Raw genomic sequence first — 26,708 nt, 5'->3', positions numbered from 1 at the left:
TAAAAAACTGTGAAGCCCACTCCAAATTGATCTATTTGAGCGGTCAATCTCAAGATTGATTGACAGGTGGCTGTCATGATATTATTGGTAGAAATTATCATGATTAAAATCATAATTTTGATATGATCTAAAAGCATTAAAAAAGGCATTTTTCATTTCATCTTAACTTTAAACACAAGTTAGATTACCTGATACCAGGGTGTAGCCTTTGTTGAGAAGAGCTGTAGCCATAGACTTGGCATTTCTTAGTACCTGGTCGATATACTCCTTGAACATGGGAGAGTGAGCCTGGACACGCACGCACGCACGCACACACACATGCACACACACACACACACACACACAGTTTGCTTTTTTCAGTTGGAGGTCAAAAAATTATTCATGAGATATCGAGAAGACAAAAGATATGTTGGTACAAGTAAGAGACACCACCTTTCCATTCTCTTTAATAGAGATTAATAGATTTCAATAGCTGTCTAGCACAGCATTAAGATTAGCATAGGGAACAAGTTTCTGAGTCAAGTTTCACCAACTAAGGCATCTCAGTGTTAAGATTGTGTTTCACTGTAAAATGTTATTCACCAGTTATCAACTTCTTATTAGGAAATAGCAGACCAAGGTAATACAATGTTACGTCAATACAAATAAAGTTACTTTTGCATTGAAATTGGGCGGTTGTGTGTTGTGCTGACCTGTCTGAGTGCCACAGCCACACCAGCGATGGCATGGTTATGAGGTCCGCCCTGCAGGGAGGGGAACACAGAGAAGTTCACCTTGTCCTCCAGTTCATACATGATCTCCTTCCCCTTCTTGTCCACTGAGCGAACACCCTTACGATAGAAGATGAGGCCAGCCCTGGACAAAATAGACTAATTGACTGACAAAGCCTTTTTACAATCTTATTTTTCTCTAAAACCCAACAAGGTTTCATCCTTGGTATGATTCGATTTCTCACACCCGTGGAACAAAATACTATAACTGCTATTAACAAAAATAACTCGGAATTTCCATGATGCTCAGTCAAATTTCTCCTGTTCTTACCTGGCTCCTCGGAGGGATTTGTGTGTGGTAGACGTGACCAGGTCAGCATGTTCAAAGGGAGAGGGGATGGCTTTGGCAGCCACCAGGCCACTGATATGGGCCATGTCCGCTAGCATGTAGGCCTTAATGTCGGTACACAGCTGAGGGTGATAAGGGTGGAAAAGAGGGAACAAACACAACATTAGGATTGAAAGTTATATAATGGGGCAGTACATTTGATATTAAATTATGTTTCAATTTCTAACTTTTTAGGTACAAGACCCCAAAACATGTCATTGCTGTCTGAAACCATTGCATTCAATAAGTCTACAACCTCTATGACACTTCACTCCTTGCTTGTTTCCTACTTTAGTCTGATCTTCAGCAAGTGAAACAAATGCTCAGTTGGATTGAAGTCAGCTAAGTAAGACTGACTTAGCTAGTTAAAAACATTTCCGTGTTTGGCCATATAAACATCTTCAGTGTGTGGGACTAGAGTCCTACACTGTACACACAGTACAGATGTGAACACACTCAAACCCCCAACTAAGCTGAAAGTCCACACTCCAACCTCAGTCACTATATCCAAAATAGGAACGGTCTAAATGTTTATGAACTAGACTGTATTTGCATATATTATTCTAGATACAGTATATAGAGTGCTACCAGAAACCACTATAGTTACTATAAAACTAAACTACAGTTAAACTTGTCTCAATTTGTTTTAATCAGTGACCCAACTGTGCTGTGCATTTTATTTGACTGTGCTCTGTATATGTTGAAATGTGAGATAAAAAATAGGAGATACAATCTTTTGGCACCAATACATTTACATTTTCCCCCACAGTTAAGATTTGACTAACTCTACATCTGTAAGCAGTACCTATCTTCTCAGAAGGCAGATATTTCAAATCGGAGGTGGTATTATTACATTCTTTGGCAGTCTTCAGAGGCCTGAAATATTACAACATAATTCAATAAATCCTTGCTGTCTCTTGCCAGCATTTATTGAAAAAGGCACAAACAATAAATAGCTTGCTAACATGCAAATTACTTGCTGGCGAATGATCAGAGCAGTAAACAATCTTTTTAGCGCTCCAATTAATATTCATTATCATGACAATCTCCCTTCCTCTCATATCTAAACTGGATCAGCACATGTTTATTAGATTAAAAGGCAGGAAAGAAGGCAGGGTTACTGGAGGGGGGGAAGAACACAAGAGGGTGATGTGCGGTTGCTGATGAACGCCGATAGTGAAACAAATTTCAGATTTAAAAAAAAGAAGCTTGCTCCAATCTAGGTAACACAACACTGAAAATCTGGAGAGGAGCTTGGCTGATTCTGCCATAAAACAGTGAACAGTTCCACAGAAACATTCCAGGGGGAAATATGGCCCCACTTCAGGCCTAGTGGCAAAGTAGTTATGGTGCTTAATAAAAACACAGCTCTGTAATGGTGGGGGCACTCCATCTGATGGTACTAGCTAAAGTGGGGCTGTGCAACAAAGGGAAGCAGTCATGGAGTGAATGAAGTGAATCAGCGGGTGGGTATAACAAAACGGATAAAGGGGCCCCTTGTGCACTGCCAAAGAGAGCAGTGAAGTGTGCAGTTAAAAGTTGCTGCTGTGTACGCGCGAGTCAATGTGAGTATTCATGTTCAGTTCGGATGAGTAGGCAGAGTGAGTGAAAGACTCTAAACATTGATTTGCATGTGGATATGTTAAGTCTGAAAGTGAATGCTCGGTATGTAGAGCAGACAGTGGGACAGAAATTAGTGAAGATATGGTTGGGAGTGCTTCTGGATCAGTAAGAGGAGCAGGTGTGTGTGACAGTCCAGGGGAAAAGGTTGACAAAGTTTTAAGTAAGAGGACAAAGCTGGACGGACACACACACACACACACACACACACACACACACACACACACACACACACACATTTTTTAATACAGTGAGTTCTCCATGCACCTTCTTGATTCGGGCGTAGTCAATGAGGCGGGCATAGGCACTGGTGCCAGCGATGATGAGCTTGGGCCGGAACAGCTTGGCCGTCATCTCCATCTGGTCATAGTCTATGAGTCCTGTTGCAGTCTGCAGAGAAATGAAGAGGGAGACAGATTGAGGAGAGAGAAAAGAGGCAGAGAGGAAGGAAAGGAGTGGAGGATGAATATGAGAATATTAGAGGGAGAGTGAGGGTCAGGAGGAAAAAAAAAAAAAAGTTACATGAGAGGATGAAAAAAAAGTAGTCAGATATCTTGAGGATCAAGAGCAAACATAAACATGGAAGAGAGATTTCTTCCACTTGAAGCTCATTTGAAGTGCTTTGGCTACCTTAAAAAGGGGAAGGAATTTATCGAAGAGAGACATTTCACCTAAAATCATGTCAACGAAGAAGATGGAGCAATTGCAGTAATGCACCCCTACTTATCCTAATTCAACCTTTCAGGGATCTACTCAACTGGTGTGATGAGGCGGAACAGATCAGAGGTTGGTTTGGAGACTTTATCGGCTCTTTTCATTGACATAAGCAATTTCGAGATGGATGTACAGTACCAGTCAAAAGTTTAGACATGCTTTCCCATTCAAGTGAATGAGAAAACATGTCCAAACTTTTGACTGGTGTTGTATGTTAGACAATCCATTGTTCAGAGGATGTACATCTGAGTCACATGAAATGGAGTCAGACTGCAACAGTCATAACCAGCGTGTCTTGTGCCTTAACCTCCAGTTTCACCCCTGTACTCTTTCCCCAAGCATCAGAGAAGAGAGACAATAAAGGAGAGAGAAAGAGAGCAGGATGGAGCAGAAAAACAAAGTGAGAGACAGAAAGGATGGAGAATAAGGGAGACACAGACAAGAAAAAGAATAGAGAAAAGGAGGAGGGAAAGCTTTATTTAGACAACCTGATAATCTCCCATCTCCAGAGCACATCTATGGATGCCCCCTCACTCCATCAAGCTGCTGATTGTGAAGACAGAGCCAGTGGTGCTGGCCAGCCTGTCGATTTCCCATTATCTCTCTCGCAGAGGGGTCCTGCCTACCCATACATCAGCAGGTCTGGACATGCAGACTCTCATGGCCATCCATCAGCCGCTACCAACACCAGCACACAACTATGACCCCAGGAATAAAATGCTATACACTAATATACGATGCACCCGCATCTGAGGGACCCTGGTTGTACAGAACTTAAATGCTGGTAGAAAAAAAAAAGCAATTCAATGTTTTACATATTATACTAAACTAATAGGACTGTATGGTTGCATTGTGAGTGAAGAGGCCATATATCAACCAAAACACCTGCTTTTATGCCCCTCTGTCGCCAAGCACATGCCAGCAAGCAATTGTTGGGCTGAACTTTCTTGAGTTAGATACTGATTCCCTACCCATCATGCCTTGTGTCATTCCTGTGGGGGCACATAAGCAAACAGGATTTTCCTGAAAAGGGATCATAGCTTTTCCCTAAATGTTCCCCTTCTTCTCTATTTATTTGATAAATATCTTATTACATTTTTTTTCTTCTTTTTTTTCTTTTTAAGAGAAGCCAAGCCTAAAATATCTGGCATAAAATTAGATATTTGTGCTTGTAATTTCTTGTTATTTAAGTCAATGTTTCCAACAGAAGTAGTTTAAAAAAATTGCACGAATAATGTGGCTCATACCATTTTGGAAATGTCAAGCAAATGAAGAAATGTGTTGTGCTATATTCAGGTAACCTGACACAGGAAAACCTACAACACCAAGACTGATATGTCATTAAAGTTCTCACGATCACAATCACACAAAAATGGTGCAAAGAGGACCCCCATACTCTGAGACACTGGCTGGACATTGTTGACGAGTTATATTGCATGGAAGAACTCAGCGTTTCATGAAAAATGGGAAAAGTACAAAACCAATCACAAAGTCATGACTAGCACTCTATACAAAGATAAGTTGCACCAAATGTTATATAATTAATTAACATGCATCTATATGTTTGTTCTGTATTAAAAGGACAATTCCGGCGTAAAACGAACCTAGGGTTTAATAACAGATGTGTACCCACTCGATTGCTCTCTGGGACATGTTTTCATGCTAATCGAATGTTTGTAGCTTGAAACAAGCTAGATTAGTTTACAACGCTAGTATTCAGGGGCACAGGGAAAGTAAAAACAAATCGCTATTTATACCACTAAAAAGGCTCAAAATATCACCACACTTCAACAGTAGCATAATGAGGGTCCTTTAACGTTAACCGAAGCATTGAGAACTTTGTAAGTCTACATACAGTTTATTAAAAAGATAGTTTGTGGTGATACTCTTCCTCATCATTACCAAAGTAATGGACGTTATTCACTGGTATAAGACAGTCCACAACTGTTGTTGTTGACAAACTGTTAGTTGATATAAGTAGAAGGCGTCTCTACTTACATTTAGCTTGTAAGGCATGGACTCAAAATAGATTGAGGTTGCTGAGATCCTCTTCACATCGGACATGTAGCCATGGGTCAGACTGGGGTGAAAAAGAGGAACATGTAAACAGCAGGAAGAAAAATCATTTGGTTACATTAACAACTTGATTTTTCAGGTGCAAATAACACACTAGTGTAGACAAAGAAAGAAACTGGGGCAGCTCAGAGAAGAGTGAGGGTAAGAAAGAAAAAAATAAGTGACACGGTTCAGGTCAAGTTAGGAAAAAAAGCAGTGACTACTCACTGTCCTCCGTCGGGCAGGTCCAGGCCCATAATGCGGTCATGGGGGTTGAGCACGGCGGTGTAGACAGCAAAGTTAGCGGGTGAGCCAGAGTATGGCTGGACGTTGACACCCCACAGAGCTGGGTCCAGGTCAAAGGCCTCCAAGGCTCGTTTCTGACACAGCAGCTCAATTTGGTCGACCACTTCTGCTCCACCATAGTATCTGAGAGCGTGGATGAAAGAAAAAGACATCCATAGCCCATTTAGCAACAGATGCATCACTCCTGCAAATAACCTGCTGGATTAAGCTTTAATATTATTCAGTTTAAACCTGAAATAACTGGGTTATTTTGGCTACTTGGGGGCAGCAAAAACAAGTCATGAACACAACATTGACATATTACCTTTTAAGTTGACATGGAGTTGTTTATTTACACATCCAGCAGATACAGAGCAACGTTATCATTCATTTGGAGTCGTGATTCTGGCCAACTGGCGAATTTAAGTCCAATATTCACTTTCTTTTAGCTCAGTTTTTGGTTTTGGTTTATCTGATGTGTGGTGCTGAGCAGATAAGAGTACAGTGGGTTTTTAGCACCATTACATTGGAAACGGTCTCTGTAGGTTCATCACTACAAGTGAGCCCTTAAAAGGGTTCTCGACTGTTGCAGAAAGAAGTGGCTGATCTTTAATGCAATATCTACATTGCCCATTATCAACAACCATTCATCCAATGTTCCAAAGGCACATTCTGTTAACTAATCTGATATCATTTTAAAAGGCTAACTGAGAAAACATTGGAGAACCCTTTTGAAATTATGTAAGCACATAATGTAATCTGAAAACTGCTGCCCTGGTTAAAAAAAAAAACAATGCAACTGATCTCAACTGGTATTCTGTCTATAATGGAGTGGAAAATTTCTAAGTGACCGCAAACTTATGACCGGTAGAGAGTGAGTGAGTGAGCATGCATGCATCTCTCCCTCTCTCTCTCTATATATATCTATATATCTTTATCTATATATCTATATATATCTTTATCTATATATAGATATCTATATATCTATATATATAGATATATAGATCTATCTATCTCTCTCTCTCTCTCTCTCTCTCTCTCTCTCTCTCTCTCTCGATATATATCTATATATCTTTATCTATATATCTATATATAGCTTTATCTATATATAGATATCTATATATCTATCTATCTATCTATCTATCTATATATATATATTGATTGTCATATTCTTTAGCCAATCAAATTTCGAGTTTCCCCTTTTATTCTTTGACAGATGTAAAGTTACTGCTTGCTTTAGATTGTTTGCTGCTGGTGTTGAAGGTTTGAGCAGTGTCAGTGGCTGCTGTGCCCTTGTGTGTGTGGTGGCATGTGTGTTGTTGAGCCCCAGCGGCTTGGCTGGAATTTGTGGGTAGGTCTGTCTATTCCAAATTGTGTTATTTGTATTTTGATCGCTTTGTGGTCGTCGTATGAGTAAATGTGACCGGTTGTTGTTTCTTTGGTAATTACGTTAATTTGGATTATATGTGATGCAGCACCCTGCCATACTGTGTAAAAGTGATGGCTTCAGTCACCGTGTATTCATGACTCTGCAATAGTGTATTGAAACTCTCTAGGTGTTGAGCCTTGTGTTAAATCACTTTATTCCACACGATAATTTCCTAGTGTCATAGTGAGGTTATTCAAAGGTGGTTTAATCGCTGTAGGATAGTAATGAAGGCCCAGGGGTAAAATACACAGCCCGCCACTGCTGTTACCAATCATACATTTACCACAAATGGCGCCGTTGGTCACAAACATATAGAGCAATGTAGACCAATGTTAACCCAAAACTACCACAGCAGATCTAGGACATATCAGGTAAAAATGCTCATCAAACCTTTTCAGTGGAATTACACATGAAGGAGCAACAGATGGCTACTGTACTAAACAAACACTCACTCAATGAGATCATCCTTTTGTTTCATTACATTAAAGTGCAAACAGCAGATGAGTAGGATGTGGGGTTAAAAATGTTTTAAATTAAAAACACATTCAGTGGGAGGGAGATTTATGGTAAGCTTGTATTCCAGGAATCAAAAAGGTATCAAATGAGAAGCATTTCAAAACAGGTCAGCTCTCTGTTTGCTGCTGATAAATGTGTAGTATCTAAGGGAAATAATAGAAAATAGGAAAACTGGAAATAGAAAACATGCAACTATCAGCCTGGGCACTGAATTCTTCCAATGTATTCCCTCAGGAATCGTCTTTGGCTAAGCAAAAGCTGTGGATTATTTGCTGTGTGGTTGGCATGTACTATTACAGGGCAAGCTAGAGAACACACTCTATAGGTGTGTGTTTATGTGTGCATGTCTGTAACAAATATCCTAAAAGCAGAGAATATCAACAGTATTAATAAGTTGGGGTGTGGCTGAATAAACCGACTCACCTTCTCCCTGGGTAGCCTTCAGAGTATTTGTTGTTCAGACAGGAGCCCTGAGCTTCCAGAGCTGCTCGACTGCAGAAATTCTGTGGTGAGAACACACACGAGCAAACACACACATTTAGATCAATGGCGCGAGTGGACAGAAGGGACAAGGACGGCAAATTAAAGTCTGTTAAGTGAAAGTGAGAAATCCCCCTCCAGCTAAAGGCAATCATTACAGTATTGAACCTCTGCACTTCACAATGCTTATCGCCTCGCTGCTGGGGGATACAAGATAATGTAATAAACTTTTCTGCACATGCTGAGATACATTGGTGTGGCCTTTTTAATCATTTTGCAATGCATTTTCCAAGAAAAACACATTTTAGTGAGTATGGTTTGCTGTAAAAGGAGTATAATTATCCCCCAAAAGTTTTACTTTATATCTTGTCTGTGTGCTGGAAGTTAAAACAGACATGTTAAATATTTCTGTTAAATATACAATACCAGTAACTGATATTGGACTCATTCATTGACAGGCTTATTCTTTTCATTTATTTTATTGGACTGGATTTTCTACATTAGAGCTGGACCAATTTTCATTAATAATTTGCTTAATTATTTCGTTATGTCATAATTTAAGCAAAAATAACAAACATTACTTTGTTAGCTTCTCAAATGTAAGGATTTTCAGTTTCCCTTTGTGATAATATATCTAAATATCTTTGGGTTTTGGGCTGTTGGCTAAAGAAACAAGCTTGACTATAGGAAATTGTAGTATTTTTCACAGATTTTTTTTTTTACATTTTAAGGACCAAATTATTTAATCAAGAAAATAATCTTTAGATTGATCAATGATGAAAATAATCGTATGTTCCTGTTAGTCTTATAATTGTCATTTCCCACCTACATCTTTTACATAATAACTCTCCTTGAACTTCTTCTCCTGAGATTTTCTCCATTTCTTTTTTGAGGAGTAAAGTGTTGCTGGTGGGAACCTAAGTATTTTGTTCATGCTGCATCCTCTCTGAAAACCTTCCTGCCACAACAGATCCCCACGCCACTGCTCTCCTCTCCCCAGAGATATTATACAAACATTTACAGTATGGCACATTATAAAAAATATTAAGGGAAAGCATAAAAGATCATTCTACAGTAAGCCTGCTGTATGTAGATATAGCATGTGAAAACAATACATTAAAATAGGATTAGAAAAAATAGAGTACCATGTTAAATAAACGAGACTGAAATTGAGATTGAGCGCACAAAGAATGGTATTGGGACATCCGTATTTGCTTGAGGCCTTGTAAATCCCATTGAAACATTGTACATGATACTTAACTATAAACATAAACTAGGAGTGATTACCTGTTACATATACTGCACAAATGCATCCCTGAATACTCTACTGCTTTTGGTATGGCCTGACACAACACTCTATTGTATACACTGTATAGTATCACATTGGGCAGTAATAAACACAAAAACATACACAAAAACAAAAAGTACAGTTAGTCTCCACACTCTCTCCCTAGTTGAGGGGGGTGTGTGTGTGTGTGTGTGTGTGTGTGTGTGTGTGTGTGTGTGTGTGTGTGTGTGTGTTTATGCTAATGCTTCACCTAGAAGCCAAGAGGAGATCAAGGGAGATAACAGCTCCAGCGAAAGCGCTCTCCTGCATCCCTCTTTCATTACGACAACTGTGCATATATTACAAAAGCAGATGCATTTGCTTCAGTGTCTTGTAGTGTGTGTGTGTGTGTGTGTGTGTGTGTGTGTGTGTGTGTGTGTGTGTGTGTTAAAATGTATGTCTTTTATTCAAGGAATGCCTGTGCGGTGATGTGGCTTGCAGAGTGAGAGGGAGGAGGCGGAATGAAGATATCAGCTTTATCTCACACTAGAGCGGTCAGGCTTTGTGTGGAGAGGGGGCCGATATACTCTACTGAACAACTACTGTGGCGAAAAAGAGGAGAAAGAACAATACAAGATAAATCCTCTTCGGCTCTTTTGAATAGTAAAAGTTTCCATTTCACACCATTCAGCCTTGGAATGAAAACAAGGGTAACCCAAATTTTTCTGTAACAACTGCTATTCTTGCTTAAAGCAAGTACTGTATCCTGTGGACATTTTCATGTTTAGCCAAGTTTGAATAGCTTGATATGAAAAAAAAAAAAGCTTGTCAGAGTTCATGATATCTGTTTTATTATTTGTATGTTTGAGCCAGAAGGTCACAGTTTCACTGGCCTAGCAAGCAACTAAAAACAGAAAATGTCTTGAGGAAGACAGTTTATATTTATATATTCAATAAGCTGCACACAAAGTTATCCTGACATCCTACATAGGTTTATAATTAGGTTTGAGAACTTTTTATGTCAACCCCCTTCCTTTGCAGCCCATTCTTCCCATCTCTCTGTAAACTGTTCAATTAAGTAGAATAAGATTTAGTATACTTAAACAGTCAAAAACCAAAATAAAAAATCATCCATGAAAGACATTTTACCTCCGATGCAATGAGCTCCAAGCCGCGGCACTGCCTGTCCTTCTCCTTCAGCAGCAGATCCCACATCTCAGGGTCGTCCTGAGCCAGGCTTTCCTGGCCCGTCCACGGACGATCTTCATCCACTGTATGGTTGGCAGCGTGGGACTGCTGGCCACGTACACTGAGACGAACTGAGGCTCGCTGGCACAGTGGCTATGAGCAGACGAAAAGTTGCAGTGTTGGAGGGTATGATGAGGGAGAGGAAAAAATTATCTTTTAGTTTTGTACAGATATAGTTATCCTAAACACATTTTCTAATACTGGATCATTGTACTAGAATGGATCTCGTGAGAACTGACATTAGTTGCCATGGTTTAGGCAGATTTTATTTTTCATCCTACAGATATTTAACAAAAATCTTACTACTGCACTGCAATTTGCCATAGCTTTGATAAAAGTACAGTAAAAGAATAGGACTACAGTATGTGTTGCAGCTGCAAGATTTTTGATTTGATTTTAGCAAGCGAAAAAATATTAAATGTGGGTGTGTAGAAGAGGAAAAACATTAATACATGCATTTTGGAGTTATATTATCTATGAAGATTAAACTATGTGGGGCTTCACTCGTAAAGAGGGACCAGAATGTAATGAAGAGACATGTTACATGGAGCATTATTTTCTACAGAATATATGTGATCACTTTACATATTTTGTCCTATACAAAAAAAATTTCAAGTCCCCTCCTCTGTTCCTCATGCACTCTAATTTGTAGCCCAGAATAATTAGAAGCTGGTGTATTTACACGATATCAATAATCGGCATGGTTGTTCAATTATGCCTCTATCAGCACTTCTACAAACTGAGGGACTGACTTTTACAGCCTCAGTGTACCGAAGGAGGCATATAGAGAACATATTCAGCACTTCCTGCTTATCTAATCTTGACTGGGGGATGGCGAGTTCTACTGCTGCTGCTGCAATGCGTGATCATGCGAGTGTGCAGAGTCCATACAATTCTCACTGTCTCAGTCTCTTTTTTTAAGTTAAACATGAATCCTACACTGGCTTAAATCTTGGTACTTCTATGCACTATGCCTTCCCTTTATAATCCCCAATCAACAGGGAGGGCACTTTGTGGGAGAACCCTCAGAAAATAGAAGATAAAAATCCCTGACAGGTTGATTGCATTCGGAACAAATTGACTCTCTCCCATCATTTAATCAACAATATGATGATGACTCTGTGTTGAGATCAATCCACCACTGCCAACCTATAGTTATAATCTGTACAGGTGTGCTGGGCTATGAGGGACAACCCCCTTTAATAGCACCATTAAAAAGTAATTAACACAATGCTCAGGACTCGTTAAGTCCTTTTTATGCCTTTTCCATGTGGTGTAAAAAAATGTTTGGGTACTTCATCTTGTGTAGTCTTTATTGCACTGTAAATCTAGCAAAGAACCGAACTCTGTAGCTTTTCACACATTTTAGGATAAAAATTCAAGAACGTTAATGTTGGGCAGAAATAGTTTCATAATTAAACATCCTTTGTAAAATAAAACATGTTAATAAGAGCACTTCATCCTGAGGAACAGCTTGCAGATAGTTTATCTACTCCATCGCTGTTAGGCCCCACTCTACTCCACCTCTTCATCTGCTCCCCAGGGTGGCAGAGGGGGCAGTGGTGACACACCAGGGGAGCCAACTGGCACATTAATGGCTGATTTCCAACTGTCTCTACTTTGGCCTTTTGTCACCGATGGCAGTGTTGGTGGTGAAAAAAGAGCTCTGGAAGAGCTTAGAGCCTGGGGAGACGGGTCGGGCTGCCTCTGAGGACAAGTTTCTCGCTGAAAAATCACATGGGTCATTAAATCTTGACGGGAACTGTCCTTCGCTGTCTGCGCTTTTGCTGGGACACACCAAGGCCAAGGAAAGCAGTGGCAGAAAAACCCAACACAAGCCATGGTTATAGCGCTACTGACGACTGCCAAAAAGACAGGAGTGCCTCTCCCTCCCCCCTCACCGCTGCTTTGCTTTTCCCACCCTCGTCCTGTACCTGTCTTGTCACCTAGCGCTGCTAAGCACGCTCCCCCAAGTAGCACTCATAGGGCGTTTTTATTAGTTCACCTTGTCATCTATATCACTTCCATTGCGTCCAAACAGGCCAGCACTGGCCTTAAACAAACCGCACAGGTCAGTCCCTGTGGTCTGCCTCTGTGCTTTCCTGCCTCATTTCCCAGCCTTGATCATTACGGGAGATTAATTAATAAACACAAGATAAACTGATCCAAGAAAAGTGAGAGCCAAGATACAAGCACCAAATGTGTCACAGTGGGACTATTTTTAGGCGACAGATGATGGTGTCGTTTGAAGGTGAACTTGATGAAAACTGTGCTGTAAGAAAAGGGGCGGGATAGGCCACATCAACCTGGGCGCCAAGCATGAGAGGGATTACATTACACAAATAAAAATTGATTGACTGAGATAATGGCAGAGTCACAGATGCACTGCATGACAATGATAAGGTAACTGTTGGCAGTTAAACCGTTCCTGTCAAACATCTGTGCCCAAAGACCAATGGCAGGAAGAAAAAGGGAGGAAGAAAATCATTTCATTAATCAAAGTTCTGTGATATTTTTGCCCATTTCCTGAAGCAGCTCCTGAGGCGAGTCAATTTTACAGATGACTGCTGTCCATCAGTGGCTATACCAAACAACAATCAGCCAGGTAACAGAAGCAAAACAAACGGGACAAGAGAGGAGAAACTGTGAAGAAAAAAGAAGAAGTGTCAACAGGGCAGCAGCATCCGTCAGTCTGACACATAGTTGCCTCTTTCCCTGTCACTAACTAATAGCAGGGCTGTCCGTTACAAATTGCCCTGTGAGTCAGTCGAGATAACACTAGACTGAAAAATTTGGATGGGGTGAAGAGGCGTGAAGGGACGGAGGCTGAGTCCAGGGCAACTCCACTCTATTTGGGTCAAAGGGGTTTTCAGGGTGACAATCAGAGGCTTAAGCGATGCCGCCAACAAAGCCAATCTTCAGGAGGTGTAGGCGGTGAAACGATTCACTTATGCTGTAATCTTTCCACAAGACTTCTTGTGGTGATAGTGATGATAGTGAAAGAGTTCTACACTGGGCTTCCTGGTGCCTCAGAGTCTAGATACATGCTGTGGATTATACTGTTGGCATCGCCGCGGTGCACCTGTGCCAACAACCCTCTCATCGTCCAGTCCTGTCAAGGCCACAGTTCGCGAAATCAAAAAGAGAAATACTTAACTGGGTTTTCCTGCATTGTAAAATCTTGTTCAGGCCACCCAAATATGGCTAAATCAGTCATAAAACGTACTTTATTTTCGTATCACCAGTAACAGGAGAGTAAATCAGTTAATGTTGGTTTTCAATTTACAGTAAATCTAAAGAAAATGGAAAGGGCTGTCTGGCAGGTGTAGCAACTACCGATTATCATTATCAATTAATCTGCCGATTATTTTATTAGTTAATTTATAATTTTGTCTATAAAATGTCATGTCATAAACTAGTGCAAAATGCCTGGTATAATTTCCCATGGCCAAATGTGACCTTTTCCCATAGTTAAATATTTGATTTACGAAGAAAAGATTAATTATTTTATTTCGGTTAACATACATGAAAGAAACAATTATTTCCCACAATTTGCCACCATAGCCGAAAAATGAATAGGCTGAAGCCAAGGTTTATTTTTGCCTATCCTATCCTATGATGGTTTATTTAATGCAGTTATCCTTTGAAAAACTTTAACTCTAACTAACTTAACTAAACCACTGTACACACATACCTATGTTTTATTTGGATGCAGAAGACTTGTGTGGTTTTTGTATTCATAAAAGATGAAAGCAAACAAAAGCAAAAAGGCTTAAAACACGCATGAGGTACTTGCACTAGTGTGAGGTATCCCCGAGACACTGACCGATGTTTATTCGTTTGATGTGTGTTTTACATGAGTTTTTTAAAAAAGTAATTGTGTGCACATCCCACCTTCTGGCAGGTGCAGGAAAATGAGAAATACTAAAAGTGAAAAAAACGTAATGTCTGCAGTTTATCTGTGTTTTTTTACCCCCAACGGCTCCTTCCAGGCAGCGCTGCCTGGAAGGCACTAGGATTAGGCACTGGTTATGGTTATGGTTAGGGTTAAGGTTAGGGTTAGGTGCCTTGGAGGCAGCGGTCGCAGCGCTGCCTGGAAGGAGCAGTTGGGGGCAAAAAACACCATTGAGCATGTCCGCAACACTGCTTTAAGCTCCATATTTAATAAAAAGGCAACGTTTTAACCCTGCTGGGTCTTCTTCAGGCAAATGGTGGACACATTTGATAAAGGGATATATGTAGGCCTTACAATCAGCTGACCCACCATGTGACTTCAATTAGTTTGATTAGGTCTAGAAAGCTTAATAGCCCCACTCATGACTCAATTAAGAGAACACTTTCATACAGGTTTTTAACAGACTTATACATCTCAAAAGAGGGCTGTTAAAATTCAATAGCCCCAAAGGAGTACGTAACATTGCTATCCACAAAAAAGAAAGAAAACGAAAAGAAAAGGAAAAACAATCAGTGGGAGGAACAGTTCCATATATACAAGCATTACAGAAACATTTCAGAAACATTACCCCAAACCTTCATAAAACCTGCTGCAATATAGTGAGAATACAGAAACAGGCAATTTCTTACAATTCTTTTTTTTATAAGAATGGTTTTATATCAAATTCTTCATTAAGACCATGGGGAGACATTGTACTTAAATAATGAATCCAGAAAGTTTCCCGTTGGAGAAGCTTTTTGTCATGATCTCCCCCTCTAGTTGGTTTGTTGACCCGCTCCACCCCGATGTATCTAAAGGCGCTGACATTATGGACTACACCATCATCATCCCCTGTCCTAATGGTACTTCTGTGCTCAGTGATTCTGGTTCGTAGCGCTCTCGTTGTTTTGCCTACATATGCTAAGCCACATGGGCAGCGAATTAGATAAATAACATATGTGGTGCTGCATGTAATGACACCGCAAATGGATGTTGTCTTGCCAGTGTGTAGATGATTAAAACTTTTGCATTTATGCGTATACGAGCACTGGGCGCAACTGCCACATTTATAGTTACCATCTGGCATACTAAGAAAGGACGTAATGGGTTGCGGATGTGTGTCATTTTTAACTAGGCGGTCTCTTAAATTTGGGGCACGCTTAAAAACAAGCTTGGGTTTTTCTGGAAAAACTCTCATTAGTTTAGGGTCCGAATCAATAATGTGTCTGAATTCTGACACAAGTGGAGAATATTTTACGCAACATAAAAGGGACTTATTTGTATCTTTTGTGCGCTTTTTTGATCGAAGACACTCCTCTTGTGTTGTCTGATCAAAGCGTTTTTTGGCCGAATCAACCCAGTCTTGTTTATAATCTCTATTGAGGAATCTTTTTGTCAAGTCTGCAGCCTGATGATTAGATACATCGGGGTGGAGCAGGTCAACAAACCACCTAGAGGGGGAGATCATGACAAAAAGCTTCTCCAACGGGAAACTTTCTGGATTCATTATTTAAGTACAATGTCTCCCCATGGTCTTAATGAAGAATTTGATATAAAACCATTCTTACAAAAAAAAAAATTGTAAGAAATTGCCTGTTTCTGTATTCTCACTATATTGCAGCAGGTTTTATGAAGGTTTGGGGTAATGTTTCTGAAATGTTTCTGTAATGCTTGTATATATGAAACTGTTCCTCCCACTGATTGTTTTTCCTTTTCTTTTCGTTTTCTTTCTTTTTTGTGGATAGCAATGTTACGTACTCCTTTGGGGATATTGAATTTTAACAGCCCTCTTTTGAGATGTATAAGTCTGTTAAAAACCTGTATGAAAGTGTTCTCTTAATTGAGTCATGAGTGGGGGTATTAAGCTTTCTTGACCTAATCAAACTAATTGAAGTCACATGGTGGGTCAGCTGATTGTAAGGCCTACATATATCCCTTTATCAAATGTGTCCACCATTTGCCTGAAGAAGACCCAGCAGGGTTGAAACGTTGCCTTTTATTAAATATGGGAGCTTAAAGCAGTGTTGCGGACATTACATTTTTTTTTCCATTTTGTTTTACATGAGTAACACTTTATTTTTTTTAGGGAAGTGGCAGTCATCTTTAATGGAATAAGAGTAGCTCCAAGCAACTTATAAACATTGCTGATGAAAAAAAATATTGATGAAGCCATGAAACCGGGCAGAAACATATGTGCTCCTGTTAAAAGAATAAATCTAAATTCAAAGAGCTAAAGAATAATTAAGCTGGGACAGTGTTAGTCTTTGTCAAAATCTGATGAATATAAAAGCATTAAATTGGAATTGTAGTGTTTTTTGTGTGGGAGGTGATGAAGCCAGACAGGCTGTGTTTAGGGTGTCACTGCAAACTATTTCTGAGCCAATTTAAAAAAAGGTTAAAAAAAAAAAAAAAAACATCCACAAAAGCATGATAAGAAGGAGTTATGGACCAAAGGGCTGCAGGACTTCTCATCAACAACAACAAAAAGCCCTGCAAAACAAATCTCTAATCTTTCAGTACACAGCACGGAAACATATGAATACTTTAGTATGGAATTTGACATCATGTAATGACTGGAGCAGAGGCATCACTGCATGTATGCAATCACTGTTAATTACACATTTGTCATATTTTGTAAGTAACTCTGAATTGTGACTGTATGCAACATAACCAAAGAGTCACACTGTACTAGGTAAATTGTCTGAGGGAAATTTCATGGATAAAAAAACTTTCCAAATCAACCCAACATTGTAAATTGATCGAGTTTCTTGGTTACATCACAGGCAAGTTGACTTACCTACCTGTAGCAGGCCTACATTTAGGTCATACCAGTAAAACATTATCATGCAGTAGCAGAAGACTAACAAACAGCAACAAGAAATAACTGCACAAGGACTGAAGTCTCTCTCTCACATACACAGATCATGTGAGGACACTGCATGCCCAAACCGAAAAGAAATTAAAGTCTTGTGAGTCCTTTGGAAACTCAATGAAGATACACACTTAACTAATTACCACCAACAGAAAAAGCATGCAAGCATGTGAATCAGTCAGTTTAATGGGTAACTTCAAAACACACCGGCAGTGACTTATAAAACTAGGTCTGAATACATGCCACAAGATTTTGGCACAAAGTTGCCATAGCCTAGTTGTTTCTGAGAAACTACATGAAATTCACACCATCTCAAAATGGGTCATTTCATAAAGTTCAAAATTAGGATATTAATAGCCCTCAACCAACTTTTTTTTTTTTTTTTTTTTCCCAAACACCTCTGTCGCACCAATGTCTCAACTAATCAAACAACTTGTTTGAATAAAAAAGCTGTCACATTACAAAACTTTATCTCTTAAATTAGATCACTTGTAGCCTGACAAGCCAGACCCACATCAAGATGTTGGGTCTGGGAACTCACCATTGGCAGGGCTCAATCCGAGGGGCGGGATAAACAGTTGTCTTTCAAATTCCCTCTGCACTCATAGCCAACCAGAGCAACGCTAGTTGATAGATTAAACTTTTGCCGTATCCGGTCAGCAAAACTCCGAACACATCTTCCTTTTTTAAGAATGACTTCAGTGCTTAACTCCAAGTCTTCCAGAGTCGCGGCTAAAGCCGATTCGAAAGACCGCTGTTCGCCAGCAGCAGCAGCGATCTTCTTTGTTTTCAAGTAGCAGGGAATTCAGGACCGTCGCAACTCTGCTGTCCTAATGTTAAGCCCGCCCACCGACTCTATACACAATGTGATTGGCCTGACCAGAATTTGGTTTTTCCAGCTCGCAAGCCAACGGAGAGTTGCTAGACTGACCCTGGCTGCAAATTACATTTGCTGCCGCTAGGGTGCGTCTAGATTTATAGGCTAGATCACTGGGTAACTATTAATAACAGGAAGAAGATAATAATAATAAATTATAAAATGATTAACACTGCACATTAACACATTAAAGTAAAAGGAAATATTTACAACCCTGCAATAAATACATGAAGATTATAATGTTCAGATTTAGTTGGATCTGGTTTAGAGAGGTGTTCTTTTAACTTGATGGTCATTTAGCTAGCTGCTGTTTGTGGTGCTGTTGAATTGTACTGGGTTATTAGGGGTGCACGATATTGAAAAAAATGTGATATTGCGATATCGATAATGAATATTGCGATATCGATATTAATTTCGATATTTTTAAACATATGTAAAATTACCAAAGTTATGGGAAAACGCATCAAAATAGATTTATAACAAATAAAAGTTTTCTTACAACGCAAGGTTTATTTCAACTGACAGTCATATTGGACTGGTCCAACATGTGTCTACAGAACAGGACATGTGTTACTGCTTGGACAGTATAAAATAAATAAATAAAGAGCATGTCTATAGAACAGGACATGTTGTACTGGTTGTATATACACGACTACAGTATAAAAAACAATGCAATGCACATCTGTTGGCTTAAAGCCAAAGTATTTCCAAGCTACCGAGGAGGAGGCATTACCCTACAGTCACATTAGCTACAAGAGACAGCTACCATTCATTTTCAATGGGAGTGGCCGTTTGGCCACGAGCGACTGCCAATCAGAGTGAAGGCAGCGTGAGGGCAGCTCACGTCGAAGAAAATAATTCAAGATGGCGGACAACGCTTCAGGACATTGTATTTATGTATATATCTGATATGTTTGGCATTTAATCTCATATATTGTGTTACTTTTATCGAGAAATAAATACTTTTAAATCCAAAAACATCGTTCTTGTGACTTAACAATACCTCTGAAGTAACTTTTAAGACGTGGTTTAAGGTAGCACCGGAGAATTTCTGTTTACTGTTGCCAAGCAACCAGGGGTAGGCTAGGCACGCCCAGGAGCACCCACAAGCGAGTGCATGTCGCTCTCTTTTGTAGCTAATACTTTTGGCCTCTAAAGTTTCTTTTCAATCTCTGTTATTTCGTCGTCTCCCAGAGCAACACTCATTTTCTTACTTTTGTGTTCTTTTTGCTCCACTCTTCGCTCTCTCTTTAGCTCCTTTCTTTTCTTTCGCTTCGTTTTATGGTTCTGCGGAGGCTCCACGGTGTGTGCGTCGAGCATGTGGGTGTGTGTGGGTGTGTGTGGTAGAGCGAAGAAAAGGTGAGAGAGTGACGCCGATTTTCTTCGGAGCGAGTAGTGACCGTAGAGTGTTAGTGAGAGAAACTTAAGTGTCTCCTCTGTTCTTTCTGACCACGGTAGAAAATCTGTAGCAGGAAAAGTTAACCCTCTCCTTGATTTCATGTTGTTTATGGAGAAGGAGAACCAGGAAATGAGTCAGGGGAAATACAACACTACCAAGTGATGTGTGTTTTTCGAGAGGTTCATCAAAGAGTATAGACGTAACAAGAGGAGAAACTCCTCTGGAAATGGAACTGCAGCTCCGCCATCTTGGACTGAATGTAACACAACGTTCTATTGAGTTTCTCCTCTTGTTGCTTCTATACTCTTTGGGTACATGTCGGGCGGGATGCAACGCAAACAAAATATCGCGTAATTATCGCGAGACTTTCGGTATAATATCGCGCAACGTGATATCGCGATAACGATATTGAGTCGATATATTGTGCACCCCTATGGGTTATACTGAAAGGTGTTGCAAATGCTTTTCCCCAACCCATTGGTATGAATGAAAGTAGATTGAATATTAGAGTTTGATCATTAGTTTAAGCTACCTAATAAACTGGCAAGTGAAAGTAAAAGGTGAGTGGACCTTTGAGCTTAGATTCACCATATAAATTAATATTAAATCCATATCAGGAAAATTAAGTTTACATTCTCCTTGTAGCTACCCTAAAGTAATAAATACTTCAACATTCAAGAATCTGCTGACAATGCTGAAACAATGGCTTGTTTTGACAAAAATACAGCCTTACTAAATCTGTTACATAATTTTCTCAAAGCACAAAGTTAATATTTTCTCAGTGCTTCTGCAGTATATATCAGCCTCAGCTAAATATATTAGCTTCAGAATTGATTCATTAAATTTAAGTTCCTTTTACTGGTTTATAAAGCTCTTATGGTCATGGTGCTATGCTATATATTTATCAGATTTGCTTTTAGCACTCTAGAACACTCTAGAACCCTCAGGTCGTCTGGTAGTGGCCTTTCAATTATCCCCAATGTCAAAACAAAAACCTATGGCAAGGCATCCTTCTATTACTATAGCTAGTCTTCCTGAAGAGCTGAGGGCAGCAGAGCATGTTGATAAGTTTAAAAGCAAACTAAATCCCTAGCTATATTTTTAGTCTAGCTTTAAATTATGCTTTATTTATCCATCTATTTATTTATCTATGCATTTAAGCCTGTTTTACTTCTCGGTGTATGTTAGTATCATAGAAATGGTTGGTATACCAAGTTGGAAATTGTATATTTCTAATCCTACCTCTGATGTTTCCTTACTGTAAAATAATGAAATGTATGACAGAGTTTTCTCAGCTCCTGTTTTTTTGTGTGTGAATGATGTTACTTTTGAGTGTTTTTTTTTTTTAATTACAAAGCCACTTATCGCTTTGTGTGGATTCTGTGAAGAACTTTGTGATACATTTTATATGTATTTAAATGGCTTCTCACTTCAAATGTAGTACATGTAACATTTATTAAATGTAAATAAACATGAACACTAAATCAAGACTAAAACCCAAGTTACATAAATGCATAACGAAAACACTAACAGAACATCATTTCCATACTTAAACTAGGACAGGCACCGTTAATAACATAGTCCCACGATCCTTTGCACTGCAGTGCAGAACAGTCAACACAACGGCATCCTGCCGGTCGTTACAATACGTTAACTAAATAGTCTAAGTGAGGTAGTAGTTACATTGAAAGTTTTCGTTCTTGCAGATGGTGATGAAACAGAGCAGTCGCTGTTGCATCATTAGCTACGTGGACACAGTTGCAGCCATGTAACATGCACTGAATGCTAGCCTGCTAGCTTATCAGCTAACTAACAACCACCAAGATGTCAAAAATGCAATATGAACAGGACAGAAAAGATAGTTAGCTAGCGGTTAACTGCCGAAAATATTCTTCGACTTGGTGACAATTGCTCAAGCACACGCGTGCAATTTAGTTAAACCCTTACGACTTTAGTAACGTTACTGACGTTAAGCTAGCGTACAGTTTGACCGTACAGATGCGCTAACTCAAACCGTCACGGAATCAATGACACATTAACAGTACTTTATGACACACGTACCCGTGTGAGTTGTCTCAGGGCGAAGGACAGCATGTTTCCAGTTCTCAGACCAAAGGAAGAAGCGGCACTACCAGGCGACACACCGCTGACAGGTTCCGAATGGGCTGTTTGAAGTTGTTGGCAAAGGCTGGTTACGACAATCCTGCCGAAAGGGTTGACGGGAATTGTAGGCCGTTGTGAGGAAATGACTATCTGTTAGAGCTTAGATCGGCCCAAAAAATCAAGCCCGAACCTACCCGAGCCCGAGCACGTTGCGTCCGAGACCGGCCCGGCCCGACACATTAACTGTAATTATGAGCGATTTAAACCCGACATTTTTTAATACGTGGGCCATTATAACTGACGTTCAAAACTACAATTCAGAGTTGTTTGAACTGCAGAAATCTGTTTAGAATAATACAACAAGGACGAAGCCTGTAAACTGCGCTGTTTGTTTAGAATGGAACGGATCGCAAATGGATCTGAATGAAGAAACGTAAAAAAAAAAAAGAAACAATGATGAACAACATATTGTTGTCACTGTCCACGACTTGTTTAAACTGCTTCCATACCTCCAACTTTCCTCCACACTTGCTCAAAGGTAATTCTCCTGTTTTTCTTTTTTTCTTTACATCTTCAAGCTCCATGTTGCACTTAAGATACACAATACAGCACACAGCAGACCCGGTGTGATGCGTGCGAGAAGAGGAGACTCCGCGCATGAAGTGCTGCATTTTGTAACTGCAGCCTAAATTTTGTACACATTTGTTACTTTTATATAGCTTATATATACATATTTATAATATTTCTGATTATGGCATAGCTTTCTCCCCACCCAATTAGGCTAAATAGGTAATGGATAAAAAAAAAATAAAAAAAATAAAAAATGCTTGATAAAGGGTCCGGCCCGGCCGGCCCGGCCCGAGGATAGTGGCGGAAATAACGGCCCGAGCCGAGGTTGTGTCGGGCTCGGGCTTGGGCCGAGAATCTAAACTCTACTATCTGTCAATCATATGATTTACTTTAGTGGTGGAAGATGAAGTAGTCTACTCAGATATTTTACTTAGTTAAGTAAATACCACAGTGTAGAAAATACCTCGTTACAAATAAAAGGCATGCATTCAAAATGTAGTCCTAATTTGTATAAAAATGTACTTAAATTACCAAAATGCAAGTAGGCCTACTCATTATGAAGAATGGCCAAATTCATAATAATGTAGACCTATATTATTTATTTGATTGTCATTCTTGATGCATTAATGTGTGCATCACTTTAATGTTGTAGCTGATGAAGTTAGGGCTAATTTAAACTACTTTATATACTGCTGTGTAGCTTGTGACTTTCCCCCCCGAGGATCAATAAAGTTATCTTAGCCAATACATCATAATCTAATTCTATAGGCTTTACATTTTCAATAAATATGACTGTGACTCTGTTTTTCAAGTCTCAGCTTAGACTAGTTTCCAGTGCATGGTGTTTTATGCCGTCTTCCCAACTAATGCTGAGAAAGGCACCACGTCCTCTTGCCCCACAATAGAAATAAGTGGAGAACCTTGGTGACCTTGCGGTTAAGGTGCCAACCATGAACGGCAATGTCCCAGGTTTGACTCCAGCTGGGGACCTTTGTTGCATGTTACCCATCGCTCTCCTCCCCTCATTTCCTGTCCTTCACCTACTCTCAACCCACCAATAAGGGCTTTAAAACATACTAAATTAAAGCAAAAAATTAATAATCTGACAGAGACAATTGATTAATTAAAGATTAGAACATTTTGGGGAAGCATGAAACATTTAGCAAAATAGTATTTCCAGGAAAATGTTCTGTATCTAACATTTTATTTCTGATTGGTGTAGATATTCTCCCATAAAAGAGGTTACACGTTTTATATGTATCACCATACAGTATAATAAATGGACGTGTCAGCTATTGTGTGCTGTCAGTGTCCATAATCTCAGTGAATTTACATGTTGGGGTTTGAAAAAAATCATACGGCACTCACATGTCATCCTCACATGTCCAGACTATCCAAAGCAACGTATGTGTTGTGTTAGATACATGGACCTCCCTGGACCTCCATCTCAATGTCATTGATCAAAAGCAGAATAGGGTATTGAGTGAGAGTGAGAGTGAGCTGAAGATTCAATTAGCACAGACTGTGTGTTTTCTAATGAAATTCTGAGTACCATTATCACATCAGAGGTGTCGAGAGCAAAGAATCAACAACTGCACGAAAGAAAGAGAGAAAAAAAGAGTAAGAAAGGAAGAAGAGTGACAGTCTGAGATAGTCACAAGGTGGAGGTGTTCCAGGTGTGTTTGCTTAATTTAATCAGGGAAGAGGTGGGTGAGTAGATTTATGCTTTCAGTTTTAACCTCTAATCTGGATGCATGAATATATATATATTAATTTTTTGGCAATGGTGACGCTATCCTGCTTCATTTTTCCATAATCTTATATATTTAGCCAAAAGAAAGTTATGATGAAGTAAGAATTATTAGGTAACTAAGATTATAACATTGGCACCTGTGATACAGCAGTCAATAAATTGTGAGGAAGCCACCTGGAGATTTAGGTGCAACTGAAAAATGCTTCCTAAAATATACTTCCTTTGCTTGCAAAATCAAACAGACAATTAATCTGTCAGTCATATTACCTCCAATACAATATTTTTCTTCTCAGTTTCTGGGTAAATGTAATTAAAAATTATATCAGATACCTCCCTCAGATTCAATTACTGTATACCAACTCCCTCAAAAGGAGTCAAACATTATCATCATCTTAAGAATGTTTCACGGTTGGTTTTCATGTTAAAATGTAATCCTTCCCTTCAATATGTTTCAGAAAATTAAAAATTACGTATCTTCACAGAAAGCTTGAGCATGAATTCCCAATCAGAGTGAAATGTAACTTAATTCATAATAGCATCCTTGCTGAGATAGATAACATGAATATGCTGTGCCCCGCAAATGTGCTTGTAGCTCTGAATGGAAACCCAGTAAAAGACAGACAGTTTAAGAGATTTTAATGTGCTTATTCATACAGTATATTGTATGCATATCCAGCATAGCATTTCTCATACACATAACTTTCTTATATCCAGGGAAACGTGGAGCTGAGAGGATGATTAACAGTCAGTCTACCATAACATTACGTCCGCCATACAGTGATGGCGCAGCACAGCCGCCTCAGAGGCTCCCTTGGTACTCGGAGGGCATAATACTGATTCCAGCTGTTTTCAACCGAATTCTCCAACTGCAAAAAGTAATAACACTGATAAACAAATCTCTAAAAAACAATAAGTGTGCTGAGGTTGAGTACATTATTTACAGAAAAAAAGCTAATAAAACAGAAGTTAACAAATACAAAGTTGGAAAATATTCAGAGAAATCAGCCATATCCTAACCATCCATACCTCTGATTATACTTGATTTAAACCCCCATTCACAGCGGTTTAAGAGGCAAAAAACTCCCCTGCTTCTTCATCGTAATCAATATGACTATGATTTCCATCATTATCATTATATTAATCATTGTCGTCATTAACATTGTCTTTTTTTTCTCTTTGCAGTTCAGTCTCACTTACTTATCCCAAGTAAGGGTGCTCACTTTGGAAGTTGTAGTCTGGACACACTTTTTGAACCAGCTTGTAATCAATGCTGAAGAAAGAGATGAAGATGCAGATCACCTTGAAGGGCTTGGCACAGAGCCAGGCAGCGTGAGACTGGGTGTGCTCTGTGAAGCAGGTCTGAGAAGGATCGTACAGGCAAGGTTTGGGCTTCTTGGATCTGTTGGTTTTCTCATACTCCACCCGACAGTTAAAGGTCTTTGTCTCTTTAGGGTCGATGGTGGACTGCTGGGTCTCCTGGATCTGGACGTCCTGCTGAGTGTGAGGGTGCAGATGCTGCTGCTGGAGGACCTCAAACTCCACCACTTTGGTCGGCGGCACGATACTGACCGACACGTTCCCCAGGCTGGATGAGTTGTGGCGGAAGTAAACGGTGAACGTCCCATTGATGTGGTCCACAATCTTCCCTGTCACCAACAAGCTGAACTTAAGGGTCTTGACGTTGAAGTAGAAGTCTCCCCAGCCGAAGATCTTCTTGGTCTTCATGGCTGTCTTTAGTGAGGGTTTGCGCTTAGAGCGGTATCCTGTCTGGTCAAGGAGCAGGGACTGGTTCCGGGCCGAGTCGTATGGGTTGAAGTAACTGTAGGTGGGTGGCTTGGATTTCATGGGTGTCTGGTCGATGGAAGTGGAGAAGATACGTGTTTGGTACGGAGGCTTAACAACCCCCCCTGTTGTTCCTCCCACTGTGCCTCCACCCATGCCATACGGAAGAGTCTTCATCACAGACCCCACTGGACCCAGGTCAGAGAACTCCACCTGCTTCTCCAACCCTTGGACCTGAAGAAAAGAAAAACAGAGAAGAAGAAAACTTTATTTAAAGGCCAATGGCTGTTAAATTAGAATTTTCACGTATTCTCCAGGAGAAAAAGCATCAGTTGTATTAGTTTAATCGGCACAAACAAAACATACTACGTTTTGTTAAGACTACAGTTAGCCACAACTTCTAAAATACAACTTTAATACTGTTAAAACGAGCTGGCTATAGATTAAAATGGATATTTGACAGCAGCCATGTAGGAAATCAAATTGCAGAAGTGGTCAAACTGTAAAACAGCTGACCAAAAGAAAGATCGCTGATTGTTTGGGAAATTGATCAGCTGTTGGGACGCAAAATTAACGTCAAACGACAACTGACCGGGCTGGAATTTAGCCCGGTAGGTTACCGTTGAGGATAACCAATTTGGGATTCAAATCTGTCTTAATCCTTACAATGTCTACCCAGCATCAGCCACAGTGCAGTAATGAAGCA

At 39.7% G+C, this 26,708-nt stretch overlaps 2 protein-coding genes and 1 long non-coding RNA gene across 3 annotated transcripts in view; 1 reads left to right on the top strand and 2 right to left on the bottom strand.

Annotated features, from left to right (window-relative positions):
• Positions 1-22,030, bottom strand: part of shmt2 (serine hydroxymethyltransferase 2 (mitochondrial)) — a 28,821-nt gene extending 6,791 nt beyond the window's left edge. Inside the window, exons 1-9 of the mRNA XM_031301754.2 lie at positions 21,856-22,030; positions 10,614-10,805; positions 8,141-8,220; positions 5,716-5,916; positions 5,431-5,512; positions 2,986-3,108; positions 1,042-1,181; positions 693-855; positions 189-288 (exon numbers count right to left, since the gene is read on the bottom strand). Coding sequence (XP_031157614.1) covers positions 189-288; positions 693-855; positions 1,042-1,181; positions 2,986-3,108; positions 5,431-5,512; positions 5,716-5,916; positions 8,141-8,220; positions 10,614-10,805; positions 21,856-21,888 — 1,114 coding nt within the window. The 5' untranslated portion in view covers positions 21,889-22,030. The remainder of the gene's footprint in view (positions 1-188; positions 289-692; positions 856-1,041; positions 1,182-2,985; positions 3,109-5,430; positions 5,513-5,715; positions 5,917-8,140; positions 8,221-10,613; positions 10,806-21,855) is intronic.
• On the top strand, positions 3,560-18,548 carry LOC116051379. The gene is made up of 3 exons (XR_004105338.1): positions 3,560-3,638; positions 6,989-6,995; positions 18,534-18,548. It is a non-coding gene; the product is annotated as an uncharacterized LOC116051379 (long non-coding RNA).
• Positions 22,031-24,839: 2,809 nt separating the features above from the next.
• LOC116051590 (neurexophilin-2) overlaps positions 24,840-26,708 on the bottom strand; it is a 47,656-nt gene continuing 45,787 nt past the window's right edge. Inside the window, exon 2 of the mRNA XM_031302108.2 lies at positions 24,840-26,236. Within this exon, the coding sequence (XP_031157968.1) occupies positions 25,418-26,236 (819 nt within the window). The 3' untranslated portion in view covers positions 24,840-25,417. The remainder of the gene's footprint in view (positions 26,237-26,708) is intronic.

Source organism: Sander lucioperca, chromosome 6 (genome assembly GCF_008315115.2).
Source record: "Sander lucioperca isolate FBNREF2018 chromosome 6, SLUC_FBN_1.2, whole genome shotgun sequence".
Classification (NCBI taxonomy): Eukaryota; Metazoa; Chordata; class Actinopteri; order Perciformes; family Percidae; genus Sander; species Sander lucioperca.
The sequence above is the reverse complement of the archived record's forward strand: the minus strand, read 5'-3'. Positions and strand labels throughout refer to the sequence as shown.